At 40.9% G+C, this 20,084-nt stretch overlaps 1 protein-coding gene across 1 annotated transcript in view; it reads left to right on the top strand.

The window, feature by feature from the left end:
- NEIL3 (nei like DNA glycosylase 3) overlaps positions 1-20,084 on the top strand; it is a 32,943-nt gene that overhangs the window by 11,116 nt on the left and 1,743 nt on the right. The window contains 9 exon segments of the mRNA XM_060246499.1: positions 3,514-3,648; positions 5,567-5,780; positions 8,374-8,448; positions 8,641-8,723; positions 8,725-8,805; positions 11,205-11,378; positions 11,901-11,910; positions 14,824-15,158; positions 17,312-17,486. Of these exon segments, the coding sequence (XP_060102482.1) occupies positions 3,514-3,648; positions 5,567-5,780; positions 8,374-8,448; positions 8,641-8,723; positions 8,725-8,805; positions 11,205-11,378; positions 11,901-11,910; positions 14,824-15,158; positions 17,312-17,486 (1,282 nt within the window).

Below are 20,084 nucleotides of genomic sequence, written 5' to 3'. Positions count from 1 at the left end.
CAGACTTGCGCTTAAAAAAAAAATGATTGACAGGGCATCGGACTCAAGCCGATGCCAGTGGGAAAACGATTTGAGCCGGGGCTTCAGGGAAGGCGACGCCGCAAAGAGTCACTAGTGGGAAAACGAGAAAAATGCTCTGGACATAATTGCGCCGCGGAAAAAGGGGAGCAAACGCTAAGTGCGAAAACGGCCTGTACCTTCATTGGGGAGGGCTTCTTTCTTGGTGAAAAACTTAATCCAGTAGTCTTGTTATACAGCATTTTGATGAAGAGTATAGATTCAAAACATAGCTGTGGCTATCCATCCCCTACCTTCTTAAATTGTCCTAAATCAGATCACGCTTGGCTGAAGTCTTTTTTTTTTTTAAAAAAATATTTTTATGTTTTATTGACTTTAGTACAATTGGCCATTACAGCATATGGATGTTGAAATTACAAATAACCCTCCCCCCCCCAACCCTCCCCATCTTCTTTTTTCCCCTCAGCCAAGGGCACAGAGTCCTGATCTTCCACTGAATGTCCTTCCTTGCTTCTCCTGAGATCCACTCTAAATAAGGGTTCCATCTGGTCTCGATTTCCTTGACTTTATCTTCCCACGTGGAATCCTTGTTGATTGTTGCCACGATGTCAGACTGTATGTAATCAAACAAATAGCTGTGCCAGCTTTCTATTGACCATTTACTTTTATCTTTCCACCCCAAAGCGATGACCGCCTTCCCCGCTAGTATCATTGCCTTGACAAGGTTTTGCATGGGTCTACTTAGTGCCGGACTTCCTATTGTGCTTAACAACATCATATTAAAGCCAATGGTTAATGGTACATTGCAGACTTTTCTAATAAATTGAATAATTTCCCCCCAAAAGGGTTTAACCTCTTCACACTCCCACCACATATGTGCAAACCAACCCTTAAATTGTTTGCAATGCCAGCACTTGGAGCTCACTCCTGGGAATATATTGGCTATTTGTGCGGGAGTTTTGTACCATTTTGTGAAAAATTTATATTCCAGTTCTTTAAATTTGGTTACTTTAATCCTTTCTAGACCATCCAAGATTTTCCCAGCCAACCCCTCTGTTAACTGACCTTCATGACTCCAAATCTTTTGTAAATGTACTATTATTTTATCTTTATTTGAATGGCTGAAGTCTTTTATTCAACTTTGTAGTGATAGATTATGGATGAGAATGCATATCTTTTCTCAAGCATGTGAGGCCCAGTCTCTGGAATGCTCTGCTCAACAGCCCCTTCTCATCATGCCCTTTTGTTTTGTTTGTTTTGCGGATTGATGTCACTATTCAACTGGATGTGCTTCAGTGAGGGCAGTTGCATAGTGTTGTAAAATCTCTTCCTCTGTAGCCAGTCTGCCTCCCTATTTCCCTATTCCATTATATGGGAGACAGTATATTAACAGCTAATCATGTACAGTCAAGCCTAAAGCTATGCAACTGTTTGAAAATATGTTGATTATTTTATTTATTTCACTCACATCTCTTCTTTTTCCTCAGTGGGGATCCAAGCATGCCAGGAACACTTTCCCTATGAAGAAAGGCTAAAGGTAGCCCCTTGTGCAAGCACCAAGTCATTACCAACCCATGGGGTAACATCACATCACAACTTTTCTTGGCAGACTTTTTTACGGGGTGGTTTGCCATTGCCTTCCCCAGTCATTTACACATTACCCCCAGCAAGCTGGGTATTCATTTTACCAACCTCGGAAGGATGGAAGGCTGAGTCAACCTTCAGCCAGCTACCTGAACAAACTCAGATCATGAGTAGAGCTTGGGCTACAGTACTGTAGCTTACCACTCTGCACCATGAGGCTCCTCAGCTACATGCTTAGATGGCTTCAAGAGAGGATTGGATAAACATATGGAGCAGAGGGCCATCAGTGGCTATTAGCACAGATGGAACTCTCTGTCTGGGACAGTGGTGCTCTGTATTCTTGGTGCTTGGGAGGGCAACAGTGGGAGGAATTCTAGTGTCCTTGCCCCACTAGTGGACCTCCTGATAGTGCCTGGGGTTTTTTGACCACTGTGCAGCAGAGTGTTGGACTGGATGGGCCATTGGCCTGATCCAACATGGCTTCTCTTATGTTCTTATATTAAGCAGCTTACATGGTTCTCCTCTGTTCCATTTTGAATTTTAAAAGTTTTATTAATTTTCTCAAAAGTTAAGGGTAAAGGGCAAGAGGGAATAGAGAATTATAGTTACAAATACATCTTAGTCTGCATGTAGTATACTTTCTTAGAATACAGGTCTGCATCTAATATACTTTCTTAGAATACCTATATCGTCACATATTATTATCTCTTAACTTTAAATCAGCAACCTTTAAATACATTTATATTGTAAGTCTTCTTGTTGGAGTGCCTATTCAAGTTGACATTTTCCAGCAGAGGCAGTCTTATAGTAAAAAATACAGGAGAAAGGAAATATAAGTTCACACCAAAGAATCTTAAGAGTCGAGTATCTAGCCAAATATGTAGTTTCAACCAATATTTTCTTGCTTCTTTAGATTTCCCAGCCAACAACTGGAATAAGTAGTCCAGCTCAGCTGTTTCCAGAATTTTCCCCACCAAGTCCATTCTTGTGGGAATCTCCTGCAGCTTTCATCTCTGTGCAAGAAGAATCCTGGCCGCTGTGTTATCCTCTATTCCATTTTATCCATTTAGAGTAGAATGAAAGTATGTGGCAAGCTAGTAAAGCAAAGTTAAATGTTTAGGTTTCTGTATATCACAAGGACAAAAGGCATGATTAAGGGACAGGAAAGAGGCTATCTGCCAGCTGCCTCTTCCTTCTACTAAAAAGGCCCTTTGGACTTGCCTCAGCATGGCCAGATTTTGTCGTTCCTGGGTCCCTTATTATCCCCATAAGCTTCTGTGGTAGATTGGGGAATTGAACTCACATCTACCAGATCCTAATTCTATATTCTAACTAATGCACAACACTGGTACCTTAATATTTGCATGCTTAAAGCCGTAGTCTCTTACTAGAAGCTGTCATTTTCTTTGTGTGTTCTCTAGGCTATAAAGGCTAAAATACTTTGTTGTTCTGGCAGAAACTTTAAAAAAAAATTAGTAACCCCACCCCACATGATCTTATATATTGCTGTCCAGAGAGTATTGTCCTATCCAGACAGAGCATTTATGCTGAAACTCTAGCTGGTTGTTTACGCATGTCAGTAACTGTAGAAATATACATATTGATTGTATAAACTCAATATTAGAGGAAGCTGTGACAGTAAAAAAGTGAAAGGGGAAATGATTAATAACTTCCCCAGTGTTATTTTTATGTAGGGCATGATCCAGACAATGTTAGGTGCTTTCTCGAACTGAACCAAATGGGATTTGCAATTTAAGGTCGTGTTTAAATTTAAAAATGCTGGATTGCATCCTTATATTTTTTCTGGGCTACTTTTAATATTACTATCACTGTTTCTTGGCTTGCAACATTTAAAAAGTTCTGAACTATGAGTTAGATTTTTTTTTTCTTCAAAAAGCATTTATCTTCCAGGATCCACTTTGGCACGGATGGCTCTTTACATATAAATTCAGATGCAAGCCGAAACAGAAGTGGAGCATCAGCTGTCTTGGAAATACACCTTACTGTTGATTTGGTTTGTTTCTATGATGTAACTTTAGAACTATGGTAAAACAGCCTATCCTTTTCTGTGAGCCATTTCTCCATATTACAGAAAATGGAAATATGCTGTACTGAAGTCACAAGGTATCATAAATCAAGGGAAGAACTCACTTAAAGACAAGTAGTCCACTTAATTTGCTTCATGGATATAGTGCATGTGTGTATAGAGGAAAAGAGATGTTAGGAAGCCCATTGCTAAGATCACATTCATTTAATGTAGAATAGCCATTCTTTTTTATGATAATCATAATTTCCCATGTAAATTTGCGCTCTTTTTACCCACAAATAAGTGCGGAGGGAAATCTGCTGTTCCTTACTATAGAATATAGAATATTAATTGCTTTACTTGCTGAATCAGATGATCCCCAGTAGAGCTATCAATATCCAATAAGAGGCAATAGATTATTCTTGGGATGCCAACAAACACAGCATAATTACCATAGTTATCAGTACGAATGTTGAAGGAGGGCAGTAAATAAACCACACAGAGATGATATATTGCTAAAGTTATGCAACATCTTTATTTTCAAAGATTCTAGGGGGAAAGTCTTCAAGAAATCTCCACCAGCAGCCAGTCAAAGGTAAAGGGCTCTGGAGAGATTTGTGACTCCTGTGGTAACTGCAAAGATAATCATATAAAATTCCACCAAGCTTAACACTGTTTGTCTCTTAGGTGAAAAGGGTCACCAGCCCTTTGAGACATTTCTTTGCCTCAGGAATAGCAGTCATCTAATAGCAATTCGAAGGACGATGGAAGTTTGCAAGTGGGAAGTTTCTTAAATGAAGATTTCCCCTCTAGCATCACCTTTATCAGTTAATTGGAGCAGTCTGCTATTCTTGACTGAATCTCATTATTTCAGGCAATTAGTTATAACACATGGAGAAAATTATCACATCTTGGAGAGCTATGGCTTTCTTTCATGGGATTGCTCTTTTAGCTTTGATATGGGTGAGTCCTGGTCTAAGCTCCTGCAAGGAAACAGATGGTGGGCTATACAATATATATGTATGACCATTAATAGGTAGGCAACTATCAAAAAGTAAAAAGCCCCTTAATATAGTGTTCAACTTTTAGCTGTAGACCATCTAACGTAGGTCTCTAATTCTTTTCAAAGCCATAAAAACTAGGTGCAACCCTCTTGCATCTTGCAGCACTGAAGAATATTGCATTGTATAAAGAAATACTTCTATTTATTGATTGATTTAGATGTTTGTATCTTGCTCTTTTCCACAAAGGTTACCCAAAGAGGCTTACAATACCATGTCCCTCTCCTCTGCCTCTACTTCAATGTGGTGTAGCGGCTAGAGGGCAGAACTAGAATTTGGAAGACCCAGGTTCGAATCTCCACTCTGCATGGGACCTTACTGGGTGACTTTGGGCAAATCACACACTCTCACCCTAATTTATCTTACATGTTGTGAAAATAAAATGGAGAAGGTAAGAATGTTGTAAGCTGCTTTGGGTCTACATTGAGGGGGAAAGTGCAGTAAAAATAAGGTAAGTAAATAAATATTTAACCTGATTCTATTGTCTGACCATTTTATTTAATGTATTGAGATCTAGTGTCTTCAGAAAGCAAGAGGATATTTTTGTAGTGTCTCTTCCTGCCCCATCCTGCTGTCCTTTAGTAATTTTTTCTACCACTTCTAAGTATTTTCTTGATGAGAAAATGTAATTATCTTCATTTTAACAGTCCTTTTTTGTATTCTTTTTTGTGGGGAGGGGATGCTTTTTGAGATGGAGCCACAAGAGTAACTTCTTTTGAAAGATGAGTTGCTTTCTCCTACATGCAGTTTAGCGTTAGCTACATTTGAACATTTTATCTGTTAATTCTCAGAACTAGTTCATGACATATTGTAACCATGACATAATTACTACCAACTTATAGTGACATATCTTGACAGTGTTATTTTTGTCTTTTAGGAATGCTGCTGAAAGTGAATGGAAAATTAGGATGCTGGAAGACTTAGATGTATGCTCTCCAAAATTTAGTTTTGTGAGAGCAGACAGTGAGTTTAAGAAGCAGAAGGGCCATCTGTTATGTGATGTGTTGCTTGATCAGGCAGTCCTACCTGGAGTGGGAAACATAATAAAGAACGAAGCTCTTTTTGACAGTGGTCTCCATCCAGGTGTTAGAGTAGGAGAGCCAGTTAGGAGAGCCAGTTTGGTGTAGTGGTTAAGTGTGCGGACTCTTATCTGGGAGAACCGGGTTTGATTCCCCACTCCTCCACTTGCACCTGCTAGCATGGCCTTGGGTCAGCCATAGCCCTGGCAGAGGTTGTCCTTGAAAGGGCAGCTGCTGTGAGAGCCCTCTCCAGCCGCACCCACCTCACAGGGTGTCTGTTGTGGGGGAGGAAGGTAAAGGAGATTGTGAGCCGCTCTGAGACTCTTCGGAGTGGAGGGTGGGATATAAATCCAATATCTTCTTCTTATCTTCTTCATCTTCTATGTACAGTCTTTCAGACTATTTGCACTTGGGCATTGTTAACAAAAGTTAAACAGATCAATAGAACATCCTATAGATTAAGCAAGTAGATGTATATCTGGCCCATATTCAGCTTGAACAATAAAGAGAATCCATGTAATACCTTTTACAAGGCCAGACAAAATGGCACAAAACATTGTGCAAGCTTTCAAGCGTAACAGAATTCTTCATCAAGCTGGATGTTACAAAAATTCTTTCTTGTCTGACCTACTGGTCTTGAGTCCCAAATATGTTAGAGAAGATACCTTGTCACAAGCTCCTCGAACTCCTGTGGCCTGAATAAGGAATTTAGCTTAAATGTCTGGAAGAGGCTTGTTTCACTGGGCATAACTGTCTTGATCCATTTCTCTCTAGCTTCCTTATTCCATGGGCATTCAAATAAAATATGCTTCACAGTTTCTATGATCCCTAAGCTGGAACTGCAATATCTATCAAAATGGTGTAGCTGATAAAATGCCATCAGAGATGGTAGTGCATTTTAATCTTGCAAGCATAATTGTACACCTGTATCCTGGGACTGTAAGACTTAAATAAGTATTTGAGATTGTAAAGAATGCTAGGATTCCCATATGTAGAGAATACCAGACACACATAGCACGGCAGATAGTACTACTGGTATCAATTTTCATAATCAACTGCTTGTTAGTCTTATGGAATAGGGGCCACCCTAATGCAAAAATGTTTTATTTCTGTTATAGCCTGATTCCATGGACTGAAGAAATTCTCTTGTTTCATATAATATCATAAGCTATTATTCTCAGAGAACATTCTTTGGCGTTTCAGAACATTATTTTGAGTTTTAAAGCAGTATCTAAGCCCTAGATCAGATGCTGGCCAGGTTCCAGTCTAAGGGTGGTACCAGGCACATATTTCGGGATCTCACAGGTGATGCAAGAATTGTATTAGTGGTTGATCTATAGCCTCATTGTTGTTCCAGACAGTAGCTGAGCGTTGAAAGCTGTAATCGCTGTTGGAAGGTAGCCCACCTTTACTGTAGAAAAAGCACTTTTATTGCTGTGTTAGAGCAGACACCGATGCCATCACAGCTTTACACTGAGATATGTTACATAAATTTTAAAAATGGAAAATAAAAACAGATTTTTCAGGTCAGAATCAGGTCTTGGCAGCCTTTGGTGTTAAATACTGACAGGTTCATAGACTACTTTATTTTCTGTAGGAGCTAGTATGCAGTATGGAAAGAAGAATCAAAACAATGGAGAGTCATCTCATTTGGGAAAAGTAAGAGTCCAGTGAGGTCCACATGTCACTCTAAAACAGATGTGTGAACCACAGTTCTCTTTCCAGACTGAGAGCAGATGGAAGGCGAGGGGCATGTTCACCTTTCCGCAATGATCTCTTTCAACAGAAAATATTTGGAGCATCTAACAAATGGTAGATCGTGCAATGACTGAACTTACATTCCTCTATGAGGTATACTGGAAGGCCCATCTAGTAATTAATTGCAGCTGATACTTAGTCCCTTATTTTTGATTCGGGCCTTAAACTGACATGGGGAGAAGTAGTGGAAACCCACAAAGGGTTTAGGAGTCTTTATGCCATATGCAATGCAATAAAACAATTCCCAGATAAAGAGTTTTAGTGCTTCCAATGAGTTGGGATGACTTCAAGGACCCAGAGCTCTTCATGAGGCAAAAATAGTACTGTGCTGCCATATGGCATAAAGATTCTTGTTTTTTTTGCAGATTTCTGCTTTTTTTTGCTAGCAAGTTGGTCTTCATCTAAAATTAAATGCCAAACATTTGCTTATTGCCTGAAGTAGATTAAAGCTGGTTTGGCTTTTAGTGTATATGTGTTTGCTATATTGCTAAGTCGTTGGCAAGAAATGCATGGAATTGATTTAGCATAACAGTTTATTGGACTGATCTGGAGAGGAAGGGAATTGGGGTAACCATAGCATGACTGTAACTAAGACCTTCACCATCATAAAGCACTGGGGCCTGTTTACTAGAAGGGAATTGGGGTGGCTATAGCATGACTGTGACCAAGATCTTCATCAAAAAGCACTGTGGCCTGTTTACCGGAAGATGGGACTGATGCTGGTGATGTTCATTTTATAGTTTTAAAAAATGCCTTTGCTTTTGCCATTACAAGTACTGTGATTGTTTTAAGCTTGGGCTGCTAGTCATAAATATGACCCTGTTTGAAATATACAATGAAGCAGCTGTGAGTATTTTTTTGGTGATGTTTCACTGCTGTTTTTAAACCTTCCGGTCCTAAATCATAGGCTTCTCAGTTAACAGATGAGCAGATCTGTCACTTGGTGAAAATGATTTGGGGTTTTACTCTCCTCTTCTACAAGGTAGGGAAGAAAAACCTTCAACAAAAGGCCTATGAGAGCCAAAATATACATGCTGTCTTTAATATAAGTGTTTAATTTTTTTTCCTTATCCTACCATTTGATTAGAGGAAGCTCTTCTTTTTAGCTGCTTGGGAACATAAAGTGAAATCTAGGCCCTCCTAAGGCCTATGAATAATTTTTGTTTTCTTTCAGTGTCGTAAGACAGGATTGGCCTTATATAAACATTACAAGGTATACAAGTGTTTCAGCTGTGTCCAGTGCAGGGCAAAGATTACAGTGCCGTTTAGGAGAAAGTAGAAGGATGGCATACTTCTTCCCCCAGTGTCAAAAGGACAAACCTCAGCTGGTGGATCCTGGGTAGGTTGTTGACCTTACACAATATTTTTGAGAATGTGAGATGCATTTTGAAAAAGCTGATTTGAGAAGGTAGTAACTTCTTGCCCAATGTTCCTGCTTTCTGTACACAGTCAATATCCAGCCTGCAGGTTCAGATTATATACTGTATTTTTGCTCTCTTTTCTTCCTTTCCTATGGTATCCTTACACTTTGCAAAGCAAAACTAAGGGAGCTTAATTCACTCCCCTTTCTGGTACATTTGCAGAGCTTTTATTTACAATGAGAACTACCTATCCCGAATCATTACATACTTCACATATTTGTAGCATTGTAGTTGTGTATATGTGTTTCCTGCTCTGATTTTAAAACAAGGAGCCTCAGGAACAGATGCCCCGACAGGAGCTATGCCAGCATCTCATTTTATTTCCTCTGCTTCTCATGAAAAAATGCAGTCAGCAGTTATTCAGTTTGTTAAGCTGTAAAAAGAGCACAACCCATGTGATCACTAAGCAGTGTTAAATCTCAAAGGTAGAAGGCTTTTTTAACAAAGGCCTATTTTAGCATGACAAAAATAGACATGTTCAGAATGTGGGTTGAATGGATCCATACAGAGGTCAGCATGTGATAGATCCTGCATTCAATACTGGCCACACTCGAAAGACTACCACAGAGGTGCTAACGAAGGATAGCCTGTGGTCATCAGCCACTGTGGGGATTGGGACACTGCACTAGATGCAACTGGACTCTTATGTTAGCAGGATGATAAATGTGGGTTAAACTACAAGATGGGCACATGAAGTTAGATTGCTAGTTAATCAGTGTCAGCATTATCTAGTCTGCTTAGCAGTGGCTCTCTTGAGTTCTCAGAAGGCTTTCACATCACACAATCTTTTTAAATGGAAATGCTGGTCCTGTGACTTTCTACATGTGAAGCAGATGCTGTATCACTAAGCTGCAGGCCCTCCCCTAATAAAAAGGACCATACAGGTGAATCCAGCTATTGGCCATGCGTATATGTGTGCATTCCCAGCTGAAGGGAAAACATTGTATTGAAATGGCTGCTGTGCACACGCATCTCTGTCACCAGATGGGTTTTTTTTGTCTTTATTATATGTTCTATAACTTTCAGTCTTGATTACTTTTCTTTAGGTGTGCTTGGGTTTCTAGCAAATATATAATGCTAAATTATCACTGTATAAGGTCAGGTAAACGTTTTAAAAGGATAAGGTGAACAAAACGTTGAAAAAGGCTGAGTAAAAGAAGCAAGTGACTGATAATGGCTTCCATCAGCATTGGATTGGTTCCAGATTTTGAAACGTGGAAGAGTTTGAAATAAGACTGGAACACTGACCTGGATAGATAAGGTTAGCATGATCTCAACTGATCTTGGAATCTAATCAGGGTCAACCTTGGTTAGTATTTGTATGGGAGATCACCAAGGAAATCCAGAGTTAGGATGTAGAAGCAGGCAAAGGCAAACTGCTTCTGAATGTCTCTTGCCTTGAAAACTCCATGGGGTTCTCATAAGTCATCTGTAATTTGACAGGAAAAAAAATTCTGGAACACTGTCACTTTGCATGGATAGCTGTTGTGGCACCAGGCTATTATTATTATAATTATCTGTTTATTTATATTCCACCCATTCCCCATAGGGGCTCAGAGCAGAGTACAACATGAATAGTAAAATCACAATAAAATCAACATAACAATAAAACAGCATTACAGTAAAACCAATTTCAGTATACCGTCCAACAGAATAGTTCAGCAGGACCAGATGGCATAACAATATGATGCAGCAAAACAGCGCAGTAGGAAAGTACAGCAGGGGAGGCCAACTGATCTAATGAATAGATGCCCGCCGCCTCACTCAAAAACCTGGTGGAACAGCTCCATTTTACAGGCCCTACGAAAGGCTAGCAAGCCAGGTAGGGCCCCGATCTCCATAGAGAGCTGATTCCACCAGGTTGGGGCCAGGACTGAGAAACACCTGGCCTTGGTAGAAGCAAGACAGGCATCTCTTGGGCCGGGGACAGTCAGAAGATCTTGGGAGGCCGAATGAAGCGACCTCCGGGGCATATACGGGAAGAGACGGTCCCGCAGGTATGTTGGTCCCAGGCTGAGTATTCAGTCACTGAGTGAAATAATAATTATCTGATGTCTGTTACTGTTTTGAAGAGTAGGATGATTCAGTTCCTAGCCCATGACTTGATGGCAAAACTGAAAGAGTTCAAGTTGCGCAAGTCTAAAAGACAGGATAAGAACCTCCTAGCAGATACAGCAGCACAATCTTCCCTCCATTCTGATGGTGGAATTATTAAAGTCCAGTCTCGTATCCCCCATGCTTTCTTGGTAGAACACAACTTTCAGAACAAACCTCTCAAATTGTTAACATCAATTTTCCTCTTTCCTTCATTGAACAGCAAACTGCCAACAAGAAATGGTTTAATTGGCTGGGCATACAGCAGGGGGTCACGTTCTAATGAACAAGTGGCTCAGAAGTCAAAAGAGGAGTGGGCCTGTAGGCGTTGCACTCTAATAAATAAGCCTTCTGTCAAAATCTGTGATGTTTGCTTGACTCCAAGGCCCGAAGGTAAGTAATGATGTGGTTTGTATGATTGCATGCCAGTGTAATGTAGCCTGGAACTGACTTTTGTACGTGGTACAGAGGCAATATGTATTTAGAGTAATTGTGTGTATTAACACTCTGATCCTGGTGCATGATTTGAATGCTTGCCTAACATTTCAATCTGAAATGTATTATGAGGAAGCCAGTACAATTTATTTTCAAGAGCAATTAGGGCACAGCTTACATGGCACTATAGATACCTGATTCTATTACCAGCACTTCTTGCAAAAACTTGTAAAATACAATGGGAAAAGAGATGCTGCTAAACATTCAGGGGTGTGTTTTGGGCATGTTCTAAACACCCATGATCAGTGGTATTATAAAAGTGGTATTATAGCAGCAGCAGCATGCATGGTACTTTACAGGTATTGGTCTCTGCCCAAGTAGATTAAAAGAGACATCTCTGTGGGGGAGGCAAAAGAATAGTTCTTAATTCTTCAGACTAGGAAATAAAGATCAGAGGAAATGCAGTGTTTTTAAGAGAGTCAAGACTGAGAGAGGTTGCAAAATCGCCTTGAGCAGATGTGTTTATTCTTAGAATCTGCATCATAAGCCCCAGAGCATGTTGTCTTGGGGAACAACTGTTTGCTGTATAATAGCATGTTCCTTTTGTAACTGAAATATATACTTTCACAGCTGTTATCCCATCCTATCCTATCCTATGTGGCATGAATTATTCAGTTAAACCTTTTGTACTTTTTGCCTATTTCAGCAACTTCCTGAATTGTCAGACCAAATGTTTCATAAATTGAAATGGAATATATTTTGCAAGGGGGGGGGGGAGAAATCTATTTCTTTATAGCTGGGAGGGACAAATGCTATCTTCCACCCTGGTGGCATTTCAAAGACAATGGAAGTTTGCATGTGTCTGAGAAGTGTTTAAAACCCTGTAATAAAAAGTGGTGATTTTTAAAAGTATCTGTTGGAACTTCTAAAGCCAAACTTTATTTTTGAAAGCTGGTTATGACAAACCCCAGGCTATGAACAATGGCAGCACTTTCAGCTTTTTTTTGGGGGGGGGGGGAGGAGATTTGTGTTTCATTCTGTCATAACTCTGCAGCAATGACAATCTGCTAATCTCTGTTCTACTGCTCTATCTCCCTCCTTTTATACAATTTCCATTCTTGCCTTCTGTCTGCTGCACTAACTTATCTACTATGCCACCTTAGTCCTGTCTTAGTCCTTTCTCTCTGCCTTCTGCCATTGCAACAGACCTCCTCTAACTGACAAGTCACCTTCTCCTCCTTTAAGGCCCTTCTCAATATCATCTTGCCTTCTTGGTTGTTATGTTTCTCCTCCCTAATCTTGTCCCCACTATCCTTTATAGATCTCTGCCATAGTCTCCTTTCCCTTTTTTGTGTACCTATGGTAAGGTTTTCCTTCCCCCACCCATTAAAGGCGAACATCTGAGGCTTATGTGACCTAGCTGACCCATTTCAGACCCAGGAAGCCTGACTGTACTCTGAAGGAGTAACACACAATAGCAGGTGTGGTTTCTGCTGTCACCAAATCACTTGGAAACTGAAAGCCGTACCTGACAAAATCCTCCCATAAATACAATTCTTAAAAATGCCAGAGCCTTTTGCACTCTGGACTTGTTATCTCTTGTCTCAACAGCTGTCATGTTACCACTGCAGGAATTGGACAAGCAATCAGAGACATCACTATCTTTAAGATGAATGGACTGCAAAAGTCCAAAGAGTGGGTAAGGAAAGACTACTGATCTGGGCCTCCTGGTGCATTAGGGTGTTGGACAAACAAGGCAGGTGAACTACTATCTCTGCAGTCCGTCAGACCTTGGTTGCCAGAGCACCTGGAGAAGTGACTCGCACACGTCTGGCCAAAGAGTGTGAGCACACCTATCCAGGGGCAAAAGGGACTTATGCAGTACTAGCAGCCATAACGCTACAAAGGCACTCAAGACCAGTACAAGAGTGCCCAACAGGAGAATGGATGGCTTCCCGTTGTTCTGTATGACGTCCATTCCAGCCATGGAGCAGAGGAGACTGCGCCGCCAGGAGCTATCCAGGCGAATGGTTTTGAAGCGCTGACCATGGAATCCACCGAGGAGGGCTAACACCACACACAGCCGTCTTCCTACCAGGCTTGACTCCATTCCAGCGAAGCGAACGGCTCACATACACACCATATGTCACCTGTGCCTGCAAGCAACCTACCCACCACAGGAGTGGTTACTTGTCCAACCGCCACTTTCTTTGTTTGACGGAACTCAAGACAAAGACTAGTGCCAAGGAGAAGACAGAAGAAGAGGAAGACCATCTTCAGCCAGAGCCAAGTTCCTTTGTACAAACTGGGTGTTACCTAGGCCATGATTTGACTCTCTATTGTCACCCTTTTAGATAAGTCTAATAGTCTTAAGTATCTCTCCACCCACTAATCTCCTCTATTCTTCTCCCCAACTGTCATTTTGGAGCCTCCTCTTGGTCCATTTCAACCTGAAAGTTCACTCAGGTATCCAGGATCCAAGCAAGTCCATTGGTCAAGAGCAAGCACCCAATTAGGTGCCACAATGAACTTTCTATTGGTTGTCGCAGTAGTCCAGCCCTTATGGTCACTGCGAAACCTCCCCTTTTTGGGAGGTCATGCATCAGCTGACCACCTTCCTCCTCCCTCGTACCTCCCATCCCCAAAGGGCTAATCTGTGGACTATCTACCCACAGGTGTGCTTCTAGCAGTATCCCAACTTCTGCTGCCTAGATCCATCCCCGATTCCTGATCAGTTTCGGGCCCTCTCTCCTACTTCCTCGCTCATTGCCATTGGAGCCTTCCTTGAAAACTACGATCAGTAAATATCAGTCTGTTTGTCTACCCAGGTGTTCCCCTATCTCTCTATCTGTTTTTCTTAGGACTGTGTGTATGATTTTATGAGTATTTTATCTTGTATGGAAGCCTATATTTTCTTAATAAATTTTAATTGTTTTACTTAATCAGAGTTCCTAATATTTTTAAGCATTACTTTCTGGACGTGGAATCCTGTGTACACAGGTAAAAAGATCCTGACTAAGCCAGGTGCCCACCTGACAATTCCCCAACCTCATTTTGAGGGCATTTTGGCCTACAAGGGGGAAAGGTTGCTCTTTTTTTCTTTGGATCTGTGGCATGAAGGTTGCTTCTGTTGCAATGTAATGCTCATCTGAGCCCTCTTGGATTGAGCTGGTTGCATCTTGTAAATCTTGCAAATATGGTTTTATGCCCACATCCAAGGTTATTGTCATACAACTATTCAAACACAACAGCAGCTGGTTTGTGGCCACTGTGCTACCATGAATACCTATGCCACTGTGAAGGCAGCACAGAGATGTAAAGAGAGAAACGTGTTGGGGGAGGTGGTCCAAAGCAGAGACTAATTGGGATGCCTTTTCTTTTTCTTACCTTTTCCATTTTAAATTTAGAATGATGACATTGTAACTGATTTAGTTAAATACCCCTGTAACAACTTCACAAAACCAAGAACAGAAATTAAGATCAACAGGACAACAGTGTTTGGGACAACAACTATGGCTATGACAGATTTCACTTTTCTAAACCATAATAGAAGCCTAACTCCAGATGGAAGCTCTCTGCATGGTTCTTCAAGAAATGATCATAACAGCACCTACCACTATGCAGTAAACACACCAGTACCCTTCCCCTATCAATATAATTCTTTAAAGCCAGTGGAGAAGAAACAGAAGATTGATTACTCATCTTCATCTTTTGGGACTGTCACTGGGAATTTAATGAGCAGGTTTGTTGTTTCCAGATCTAAACACAATTCTTGTAAAATATATATCATCAAACACAAACTTGAAGCCCAGCAGTTGATGCCCAAGATTGTTGTTATAGAAAAAACGTTTGCTTTTAATTTATTGTGGGTTTGTGAGGAATTTGGTGTAAAAGGTGTTCCATCAAATACATAAAAATGTGTACCGGCTTCTGTGTGCACATATGCTGCAGAGTTCCTTGTGGTATGAAAAGACCAGACAAAAAGGAAATGTTTGCCAGACAAATATCAAACTGCATGTATGGCAAGGTACAAGTTAACATGGCATGACCAATGTATTGTATATGTGTACTAATAGGGCTAGGTTGGATAAATATACATTTTGGTTCTTAAACATGCCTGAGTTAAGATGTCAGATGTCTAGATATTTACATCAAATTTCCAATTAATGCTGCTGAATTTGGAACTCTGTCCAAGCGGCTTGTCTAAAAGGGTGCCTAATACATTCCTATCCATATGCATTCCTTATTGGTTACATCTTAGTTTTTGAATTTAAACTGTGGCATAGGTTTTTATGCCCACTATGATAAATTACCAATGTGGATTGGCATCTGTGGCCTGAGTATGGAGCAAGGAAAAGAGGAAGGGAGAGTAGTAGGTGCAGGGCTTTTTTGAAGAAAAGGCCCAGCAGGAACTCATTTGCATGTTAGGTCACACCCCCTGATGCCAAATCAGCCGGAACTGCATTCCTGCTCAAAAAAGCCCTGAATAGGTGTGTCACATGACTGCTCGAATGAGTTCAAGAGTCAGTCAATGTAGGATGAACCCCACTTCTGACCCATTTTTGATCAGGTACAGCAAGATCAGCAGTATAATCAAACACACAAAGAGGGACAATCACTTTCCTGTAGTGGGCTGTTCATCCTAGTATCCACTGAATCTAAATTTCACAATGTTGAATTTTGAAAGATTCCTTGGGAAACTGAAATGCTCATCCACTTGTTATGGGTTTTTTAAAATGTCTGACATATCTATTTACTCTTTTGAGAAGATTGACCTCTCTCGAATATAAATGTCAGAAACTCAAAACAGTTGCGCTACATGTTATCCGCATCTAAAAACAGCAAAATAAAAACAACTGCTGTTAAAAAGTCACTATAATTAATGCTTCTGTATTAATTTTTTAGATGAGGCTCCAAGGTGAGTGTAGGAGAAAGGAAGAATTATAGCCTGATTGCCACAAAACCGGAGGTCCATGCATAGGGTCGGGGGGGGGGGGGGAGGTTATTGCCCTTATGATGGCCTGTAAATGTGTCAACCTTGCCCCTGTGTCTTCCTCCCTAGTGAAGTGAACTAGCAGGCTATGGGATGTTTTAAATATACTAAGTGAGTGTTAGGATGGCACTATGTAATGCTTTGAAGTTTCACACTTGCCCAAAGGTTGGCTGATATTCAGTCACTGTAACAGGAAGAGAACTGGCCTTGTTTAAACATTAGCTGTCAAGGAACATGCCCTTCATATTGTGAACAGAGATGGTCTCCAGCTATCCCAATGACGGTAGTATCAGAGGCGAGTAAAGCTTCCCTGCCACCTTCATAAAATGCACTTTTCTGCTCTGCCAGTCAGACAGCTTCCTCAGTGGAATATGATTGGGATCATTAAAGCAGCTTTGATCAAAGAGCATGGAAAATTGTCTGTGAAGCAGACAAGTAGGTAGAGATCCCCATGGCCTGGTCTAAGACACTTGTAATAGCTTTCCAGAGGGGGAGAACATAATTGGACGGAATTGGGCCTGTAGTATGTCTTGCTGCTGCCAATTCAGGATGTCTTTAAACTACATAAAAGTGCAAAATTTATGCTAGCGATGCTAGACTGGCGCAGTTTATAAAAATAAGAGTCAAGGCAATTTTTTGGACTTAAATTTGTCACTTGCATTTCATTTCACTCCCCAGTATGTTGAGCATGGAAGCCTTGGCTTTACTTAGAGAAAACTAGTAGGGTAGATAAAATATCAAGGACAGACTTGTGTTTTATTAAGATACATTATTGTTAGTTGTGTATGAAAGGAAAGAGTTTGTGAGAGTTGTGGCAGGGGGGAATGGGTAGGAGCAACGCTTCTGCCGTATCTAATCCCTTTAGTTTTATGCAGGTTCTATGTTGTAACCTGTCATTACAGAGCACCTCCAGTTAATATGACAGATGGTTCCTGTACATTAAATGCTGGCAGCCCTCACTGCAGTAAACACCACCGCGTCTGCATTCTCCGAGTGGTAAGGAAGGACGGAGAAAACAAGGGCAGGCAATTTTACGCTTGTCCTTTACCTAGAGAGACTCGGTGTGACTATTTTAAAGTATGTGAGATGACAGTCTATCTAACATCTTTGAAGGGGACAAATCACTTTCTTAATCATGGTTGCTCTTGGATTTCATTCGTTCTTTCAGGAACAGAATGGACTGTGGATGATGATGACTGGGTTGTAGCCTACCATTTTTCCCGTTGCCACAAAAGGAGCGATCTTATCTAATTTCCCTCTTCACTGCAGCCCCATCAAACACTGATTTGGGCCACAATTACTCCCTCAGTGCCCAGCAACAGTGTCTTTGGAGCTCAGAAGAGGTTCCTCATTGCTTTGGGGCCTGTGGAAATGCTGGTAGAATTCAACTCAGAAATCTTTTCTGAACATGTTCTTTGTGTGGTTTAGGATGAAGAATGGAAAATTTTTACTACTAAGTGGTTGTTTTTTCTGCATTAGCACAATAAGTCATGTGCTTTGATCTGGTGCAAATTTTATGCTTGCACTAGAGCTCTTGTGCAAGTGGAAATGCAAGAAAAAGACTACAACAACCATTTGTGCTGAGTCAGACATTTTATCCTCACTTGTGTTTCTACTTGCCCAAGATGTTGTACAACTAATTTATGACCATGTCATATACAGGAAGAAAAGCACAAGACCTTGAACAAGCAAAAACTGAGTCGTTTTATGTTCCTGCTTTTGCATCATTAGACCTGAGCCACTGTCTCAAATTCATGGCTTACAACAGGGCTGGCCAAACTGTGGCTCAGGAGCCACATGTGGCTCTTTCACACATATTGTGTGGCTCTTGAAGCCCCCACCTTCCCATCAGCTGGCTTGGAGAAAGCATCTGTCTCTTTCAATTACTTCTCCAAGCCAGCTGGTGGCTTGGAAAATGCATTTAAAATTAAAGTTGCCTTATTTCCACCTCTCTCTCCCTCATCTATTTTCCTTCCTGCCACCCATCCATCTCTCAAGCATCTGACATTTATTCTACATGACTCCAAATTAAACAAGTTTGGCCTGACTTACAATAACAAATTAAATTTACTTTTGTATAGAAAATTAAATAGCAAACCTACCCAACAGAGTGATAATTACAGATAACCAAATAGGGGTTCCTGCCTGGGTAGGACTCCTAATGGTTTGTTGTAGCATATCCCTCTCGTTTGCAAAACAGAGGAAAATTGGCTGAAGATTTAAATAAGACAAGGAAGTGGGAGGATGAACACAAACCATTCAGTACTTAGTGGAAATACTGAGGAAAGGAGAGATTGAAATAATATTTTTTAGCTAAATACTCAATGGTATTTCCAAGAAAAGTGCTGTCTTTCTCTATGGGAAGAGATAGCTATTCATTTATTTAAAATGTTTCTATGCCACCTTTCTACCCAACTTAGAGCCCCCAAGGTGGCAAACAATCAAAACAATGTTAAAATACGGATAATATATTTTATATATTTAAAACAATTAAATAAAACACATAAACACACTGATACAATGTGAAGAAAGGCTGATTACAGTTAGCGGGAGAACACCAACAAAACAGAAAGGCCTTCACCTGCTGGTGGAAAACAACAATAGAGGGTGTTAGGGAAACTGCTCTCAAAATGAGATTGGGGAATTAGATTGAGAGACAGCTGGCCCTAAAAAGGAATCTTTTATTATCTGTGTATACGAGGCTCAACCGTTCAGATGGTCAATGCTCAATAAAGGACTCTAATTTAGTAAAACCAATTGTAATTTATTTAGAATAATAGTTCTTTCATACAAGGTAAAAATACAAAACACTCACACATTCACACAGGTCTAGGAAACACAGATAGATTGATAGGGGAACATATATGGGTAGACAAACAGGGTCATATTTACCATCGTAGTCTTCCAGGAAGGTTTCCAATGGCGACTTAAGAGGACAGGGGAAATGGACCCAACACTGTGGCCAGAATTGGGGATGGATCTAGACAGCGGGTAATAGGGGTTGCTGAATAGAAAGCACACACGAGTGGAGTTGGGTCAGAGGTTAAATAGGCTTCCTCAGACCCTTAGGGACTGGGAGGTCCAAGGGAGGAGAGATGGGAGGTTCAAGAAGGCTGGACATTCCTTACTGACACCTAATTGGATGCCTGCTTTGGCCAATGAACTTCACCTTAGTCCAGTGAACCTGGAAATTTCCAAGCTGCAATGCTGCTTGTGTTGGCCCCAGGGTACTTAGACTGGAGTAAGAATGGGAATGGCTGGATACTTAAGTTTAAATGGGATTAACTAGGAGGGTGACAATAGGTAATCAAATGCTGGCCTAGGTACCACCCGGGTTAGACAAAAGACTTGATGAAGACAGGAGATGTCCTTCCTCTTTCTCATCTTCTGCTGGGCAAGATTTATTGTTCTGGTATTGCTGAGCAATTAGGATCAACAGTGGAGCTATTAATCCATTCTTAAAACAGATGGGTTGCTTGCAGGCTCAGGGTGTGTACGTGTGACTTTCCCACTAAGAAGGAATGAGTTCAGCCTGGCAGGGTAAGCTTGGGTCAGGAAAGCAAGCTGGATTCTGCTGTTGTTAGCTCTAGGTCCATGGAGCCAGGCTGGAAACATGGTGGCTTCTTCCACTGCAGTGGCCAAGACTGGGCACACAAGGAGCAGCTGGAGCATGTC

Source organism: Heteronotia binoei, chromosome 9 (assembly GCF_032191835.1).
Source record: "Heteronotia binoei isolate CCM8104 ecotype False Entrance Well chromosome 9, APGP_CSIRO_Hbin_v1, whole genome shotgun sequence".
In the NCBI taxonomy this organism is placed as follows: Eukaryota; Metazoa; Chordata; class Lepidosauria; order Squamata; family Gekkonidae; genus Heteronotia; species Heteronotia binoei.
Note: the sequence above shows the minus strand (reverse complement) of the source record. Positions and strands in the feature narration are given on the sequence as shown.